The 6,853-nt window shown below is 48.7% G+C and overlaps 1 protein-coding gene across 1 annotated transcript; it reads left to right on the top strand.

The window, feature by feature from the left end:
• The first annotated feature begins 1,513 nt into the window (after positions 1 to 1,513).
• Positions 1,514 to 6,531, top strand: BNIP1 (BCL2 interacting protein 1). Its single transcript, XM_068959442.1, has 6 exons — positions 1,514 to 1,726; positions 1,808 to 1,900; positions 2,145 to 2,236; positions 2,771 to 2,872; positions 3,612 to 3,730; positions 5,875 to 6,531. Exons 1-6 carry the CDS (start codon positions 1,553 to 1,555, stop codon positions 6,069 to 6,071), a joined length of 777 nt encoding a protein of 258 aa, XP_068815543.1. The 5' UTR covers positions 1,514 to 1,552; the 3' UTR covers positions 6,072 to 6,531.
• Positions 6,532 to 6,853: the final 322 nt, after the last annotated feature.

Raw genomic sequence — 6,853 nt, forward strand, 5'->3', positions numbered from 1 at the left:
TCCTTGACATTCTGTAATCAACTTCCAACTGGAGCTCAGAAAAACTTATTGAAAGTCTTGTCTCTGTTAGAAAATAAATTTACCTTGTTAAAAGCATGATCTGTTAAGAGTTACAATGTTTAATGTTGGTTAATAGTTGTGCAGTTTTTCTTTTCTTTTTCTGTCCCTGAAAAGAGGCACAATTAAACTATTGACTTTGTTTACTCTGTCACCCTTGATCCCTAGCACTTCTATTCAGATACAAATTCATCAATGTATGCAACATCCTTTGTAATTTAAAATAAAAATTGTGGAGGAAAAATGGTCTCAAATCGTTGTATGCGTGGAGTGACCTTGAACGGTGCCGTACTCTCTTAAACGCTCTGCCGTGGGGCTCTGCGTTCAGTAGGGCATAGCTGCTGTAACGCGTTGACTCGGGCTTCCTCCCAGAAACGTGGGCCTGACGTTGCGGGAAGCTTCAAGCGCTCGCTCCCTCTGTGCCGAACGGGTACGAAGGAAAGGGTGTCAGTGTCCCCCTGCTGCGCTGCGGTTTTCCTGTGGAAGGAGTCACTGCTAGGTAAGGAGACAACGGGCTGGTTTCTCCTAGTCAGTGCTCATAGTAACAGCTAACGCGCAAAGCTGCCGGATGAGTGCGTTAGCACGGGGAGCTAGCCTGAAAACCGCCAGGTCGCTTTACAGGCTCCCTGAAACGGCCGTCCAAGGGGTCTCCAACCCCAGCGCCTGCTAACTGGGTGTAGATCGGGTTTGTGATGCAGCCTGATCTGAAGGCAGGAGTGGGAAAAGACGGGGCCAGAACGGGAGGCGTTTGCAGAAAACAGCAGAAGGGTCGACGTGGTGCTCCCCTTCCGCTTGCTGCAGGGCCGCAGAAGGCGGTAACGTTATTCCCAGAGCCTCTTCGTAGCAGGATCAGCCATGTTCCCGGCTGCTGAGGGCCAAAGACCAGAAAGTCAGGGCCTAAATGAAGTTGGCGCGGTGTCTGCGGGGCCGGGGAGGGGAGGACGGGTGCCCTCGCGCCGCCCCCCCTCCCCGACGCCTCGCTGGGGACGAGGTGGGGAAGCGCCTTGGCTGGGGGACGCGCCCCCGGCGCTTCGCCTCGGCCCTGCCCTGCACCCCGGCCTCTTCCTCCTCCTCCTCCTCTTCCTCCTCACAGGGAGCCTGACCCGGCTCAGTCCGATCGCGGAAAAGGAGTCGACCCCTCTCTTCAGGCCGATGTAGCGCGTGAAGGAAGGCCTGGCTGGCGGAAAGGTTACTACGATTGTAGCAGTCGCAGTATCGAAGGGCATATGACAGGAATCGTTTAGCAAAGGATTACTAATACGGACGAGAAACGCCGCTGGCTGCGCGCCGCAGCGCGGAGGCTCCGAGGGGGCCTGGCGGCGCAGCTGAGCCTCTCAGCTACGTGAGGCATTTTAAGCCCGAATCCCTGCGCTTGATGCCCTGAGCCGTTCCCGCGGCAGCAGGCAAAGCAGCGCGGGGGCGCCGCCGGCGGGGCCCGGTCCCTCCCGCCTGGGGCAGCCCGGCCACCGCCGGCCGAGGCCACCGGGGTTATCCGATGTCGCCGCCCCGGCCCCGGCTCTGGCCCCGCCGCCCCAGCAGGCGGCGCCCAAGCGGCAGCGGCGGCGGCGCGGCCTCTGCTCCCAAGATGGCGGCGGCCGCCTCGGTGCCGGTGCGGGTCTGTCACCAGGAGATCGTCAGGTTCGACCTGGAGATCAAGGCGGCCGTGCAGGTAGCGCCGCCCGTCCCGGGCCGCCTCCTCTCCCCTCCTTCCCCTGCCCCGGGCCGCGCTGACCGCGCCGTTGCCTTGCAGGACATCCGGGACTGCCCGGGGCCGCTGAGCGCCCTCGCGGAGCTCAACGCCGCCGTGAAGGAGAAGTTCCAGCAGCTCCGCGGCCGCCTCCAGGTGAGGCCGGGCCCCGCGGGCCCCCCCGGCCTCTCGGCCGCCGCCGAGGCACCGCGGGCCGGTTTGGGGCGGGCGGGGGGCTCGGGAGTCCGAGCCGCGCGGCGAGGCTGTGGCGGTGTTAACTCCTGAGGGAATTTTGGTGTTAACTCTTTCCCTCACGGGGGTGAGGGGGGGACGGGGACACACAACTTGCAGATGGTGACAGCGCTTGGTCAGAACCTCCTGTTTCTGCTTTCCGTCAAAGGAGCTTGAACAGATGGCGAAGGAACAAGATAAAGAATCGGAGAAACAAGCCTTGCTCCAGGAAGTGGAAAACCATAAAAAGCAAATGCTCAGGTAGGCTGGGCAGCAGGTGCTGTGTACAGGTTCGTTCCCTGGGGCGAGGTAAACGTGGAGGTACCTGACTTGGGTGCAGCGTCTCTCAGATTCCCGTTTCGCAAATACGGTCACGGACACGAAGCCGTTTCGCCCAGGACGGCGAGAGCGGATCCGTGACGGAGGGGCAGGACTTTGTTCTCCTCGTCCCCTCTCTCCTGCCCGTGACGCTAGTCGCGGTCTGCTGAGCCGAATCCCCTTGGAGCAGCACGGTACGCAAGGCTGAGCGCGTAAGGCAGTGCCTTGAGGGACCGTTTTCTGACAGGTAGCACAATATCCCTCATCCCCTTGCTCCATAAAAGATACACGCAGGAGGAGAAGCAACAGAAGGGAATGTGGTATATTATTATTATACCACGTTATTCTGTGGTATAACGTAGAAATAGTCCATGTGTGTACATAGGGTGCTCAGTTATGGCAGTTTCCTTGTTGAAAACCGTTTTAGCTTGCAAAGTGTTACCATCGTGCTACGCCGTTGTACTCTTGTGATTTCAGCAATCAGGCGGCTTGGAGAAAGGCAAATCTAGCGTGCAAAATTGCTATTGACAACTCTGAGAAAGATCAGCTGCTTCAGGGAAGAGACTCCTTAAGACAAAGGTACTAAACTATTCCCCTTTATGTTTTGGTAACAGATTTAAACAGTAGATGTGGTATTCACTGGTTTTAAAAGGGAGTGATGTAATAATTGTAAGTCACCTGATTGTATTTGGACAGATTTTCTTTTATGAGTGCATTTAGCTTTTGTGTAGATTTTAAACTGTTAAGGATTGTAATAATTTTAGGGATTTTTTGGTGTTGGCCCATCTATGCAGAAAAAGGGGACAGGATAGCCTTCAAAGTGTTTCTGACAGCTTTTTACATTAAATCCAGTCAGATTCATAAACAAATAACAGATCATTTTTCAGTCTGTTTTCGCATGCAGAACTGGATTAAGTTTATATAATTTGTGTATTGAAAAGTTGGCTTATGGTGAAGCAGCAGAAATCCAAGATAACGAAGTTGTATCAGCGCTTTTGTGCCACTTTATGAAGCTGTATAGTCAAGGATTAACAACTAGCGAGGTGTGAGCCTCCATGAGACTCTGATCCACTGCCTAACAGTTGTTTTGGCTCATGACTTTAACGTGTTGCGATTCTTAGTGTTTAGTGAAGATAATGAGTCCATACCTTAATCTTAGTTTCTCATGCGTTAATAAAACCTGGTTGTATCTTTTGTACGTTGGCAGAGATGTGGGGTGCCAAGCTCTGTTCTTAGCTCCCTGTCAGCAGCACTTTTCTGCAGTACCCAGAGACATCATTTTCTCCCTTACCCCTTTATTTTTCCCTTCCTCTTTCAGAAAGACTACAAAGGAGAGCCTGGCAGAGAGTGCAAGTAACATCACGGAGAGTTTGATGGGCATTAGCAGGATGATGTCACAGCAAGTCCAGCAGAGTGAGGAGACTGTGCAAACCCTAGGTACAGCTGTAATTTGGGTATTTGGTTATGGACTGTATGACTGAAGTGCCTTTCGCTAGTACTGTTAGCATGGGGAGAGGCAAACTGTCAAGATGTGGAGCACGGTGGAAAGCTGTATCGCTAATCCTGAACTTACTAGGATAATTAAAGGACTGTCCAGCAGAACTCCTCTAACACTTGGGTAGGAACAGCAAATAATAATGGCACACTGCATGAAGCTGTTTGCTGGGCTGTCTTTCTGTTTCGTGATGTGTCTTCTCAGTTCTGAAATAAACAAGAGGGGGCAGGAGGAAAAGCTCTTGTTTTAGTTTCACATAAAAGTGTAAAAGCAATGTGACTTCACACAATGTGAAGAGTGTGTTTGCTGCTACTCAGTGCTCTTGTCCTGGCATGCACGTGGCAACAGAAAAGAAAATAAAAGCATAGGTGCAAGTCCGCACGTAGAGGAAACTTAGTATGGATGGAAAACTGTTTTTACCCAGTCTCCAGCTGGGATGACTAAGAGATGTGGAGATCAAGTGACTTGAACCTGAGGTCGCTTGCTCTGTCAGCAGTGCATCGGGGAGTGCGAAACCAAGATTTTGCCCTGTTCTTTGGCTTAGACTCCTCAGACAATAAATCAAGTGGCCTGTCAGAACTGGTGATTCATGAACCATTTAGAAGTTGGATCTGCGTTGCTTGGGCCCCTTACTAGCTGCGCTTGGGCAGAAGAGAAAATAGTTTAAAGACTAGGAGAAATAATGCGGCTTCCCCTCCCTCGTTTCCTACCTTCTCCCCCGCCCCCATCTGAGGATGGCAGCTGGGCACAGTTTGTTCATGCAGAAGTAGCATGTTTCTTCTCCCATTAAAAAAGGCAGTTTGGCAGTCACTTTGTCACCCTGTTTCTGGCTGAACAGCACTTGGAGTTTATCAAGGGAAGAACTATCGAAAGTCATTTACAAAACCCAGCTGTGCGTTCTAAGTCAGTAGTTAGAATTGTCTTTTTTTAGAGCAAGTTCTTTCTCAGGAAGCAGTTGTGAAGCAGGGAAGCTCTGCTTTATCATTAACAGTGGGGAAAAACTAGGTTTTCTATTTTTAGAAATATTTAAATATTCAAAATCAAAATCTCTCTCTAAGGTTGGGATGTCATGGTTTGCAAAAAACATTGCAGAAGTATTTCTACTCTACTTGTCTTTGTGAACAAGACAACGTACTTGTAGTTTGACCTTTCTTTAGTCGTTCAGTTCGGTAGCGAGTGATAGGCCTGCATTCATTCCAGTACAGGATATGTGTTCTGTAATGCAAGACTAAGGGGACTCTTGGGGTTTTGCTTTTTGTCATTTGGTAATTTGAAAGAAGGAAGGCTGGGAATTTTTGTTTTGTTTGTGGGGGGTTGTAGTGTTTGTTTTATTTTGAGAAAACAAAGTTGGCAGGGATCCATATTCAGTACTGCTCTTTTGGCATATTTTCCAATTCTCCCTTTAGTTGACACCAGTTAATATGTTTTTCCTCCAGTTGATTTCATCTTGTTGACTTGGAAAAATCAAAAAGAACTGTAAATTGTACTTGTCAAAAATGTTAACAGTAAACAAATTTAAATGGCTTGAACTGAACAATTAAGGGGCTCATGGTGTTCCTTGCTGCCTTTTCACTCTCCATAGAGCTCCCGAATCACAGTAATATGCTGCTCTGGCTTGGGGCAAGAATTTCAGTTGTGGAATGAATGTATTCAGATACTGACCTGCCTTGCTGCTGCTAAAATTGATGCTGACTGTGATGGTGATTTCTTTCTCTTAAACTGGTGGTTCTAACTCTGTTCTTACTTCACTCAGCTTCTAAAGAGCTCTCAGGTAGCACTGACTTCATGAGATGTGGACTAGATTTGATCAAGTAACCTAAACAATTAAAGATTTGGTAACAGGACATGGAAACTGTAATCTGTTTAGTACTTCTGTTTGGCTTTGCATTTTTTTCTTGGCACATCAGGACTACTGAGCGGTGAAAGATTCTGCAAGAACGCGGTCTGCGTTGGTCTTACCCATAAGTCACTCTGACTCAGCAGGATCTCACTGACACTATCTGCATTGACTAACGTTGTGTGCTTATTTCATTTGTCGGGTACGTTTGAAGGGCAGCCAGCTGAAATTGTTTTTTCCTCGTTTCAGCCAATTCTTCACGAACCATCCTGGAAGCAAATGAAGAATTTAAGTCTATGTCTGGGACAATTCAACTGGGGAGAAAGCTAATAACCAAGTACAACCGCAGGGAACTGACAGACAAGCTTCTCATCTTTCTCGCCCTTGCCTTATTCCTGGCCACTGTGCTCTATATTTTGAAGAAAAGACTCTTTCCATTTTTGTAAAATTCCAAAGCTCTTACTGAACTATTATGACTTATCAGAAAGAGATGGTGTAATAATGGTAGGGCTTACTGTAAAAGGGATATGGCAATAGCTAGAAGAGCATTAGAGCAGGCATGACTTTATGCTATCTAAATGGAGTATGGGACCTGCCTAAGAGGAGCTTAAGGGAGCACAAGTCAGGGAGGAGCAGTTAGACAGAGGTGTGGAAAGAAGAAACACCCATCTGCCTGTAAGCGTGGGGAACCGGACAAACGCCTGATGAACTAGGTACTCAGCGGTGCCAGTCTTAACTTTCTGCCTTTCTTCCGTTTTGCCATGAAGTGAACTTTTGTCCGTGGCTTGGACGAGAAGCTACACTGACATGTGTATGTAACTGTCAGGTGCTGAGAACTAGAGGAAGGATGGGAGAGAGAAACCCATGTACATTCCATTAATAAACTATTTATTGTATCCATGTGAACTGAGTTATGTTTAAAAAAAATTGCAGTGGACTGAGAGCGCCTGCACAGCTTCTGGAAGTTCTGTTTAATACTTGGAAGAGTGGGTGCTTCTGGAATGTTTTTTCTAAGATTGTAGCGCACTCGTAGTCTGACTCTGTTCAGGCCCGGCCTTGGAGGGCTCTGACCAACGAAAAAATGGAAACCACCTACTTTGTTACTATTAATTCACGCAACATGTTTATGAAAATTACACTGTTAGTCTGTTACAGCCTTTAGTCTTTTTTGGTGCTTTTTTAATAAAATTGCCCTTAGCACTTTGCAAAATACTGGCAAGCTGCACAT

This window comes from Struthio camelus, chromosome 13, assembly GCF_040807025.1.
Source record: "Struthio camelus isolate bStrCam1 chromosome 13, bStrCam1.hap1, whole genome shotgun sequence".
NCBI lineage: Eukaryota > Metazoa > Chordata > Aves > Struthioniformes > Struthionidae > Struthio > Struthio camelus.

Excerpts from the sequence above, each read along its gene's own strand:
- BNIP1 (XM_068959442.1), top strand. The coding sequence starts at position 1,553 with ATGTCGCCGCCCCGGCCCCGGCTCTGGCCCCGCCGCCCCAGCAGGCGG. Across the intron at positions 1,727-1,807 it reads AGATCAAGGCGGCCGTGCAG|GACATCCGGGACTGCCCGGG; the intron begins GTAGCGCCGCCC and ends GTTGCCTTGCAG. Across the intron at positions 3,731-5,874 it reads GGAGACTGTGCAAACCCTAG|CCAATTCTTCACGAACCATC; the intron begins GTACAGCTGTAA and ends TCCTCGTTTCAG.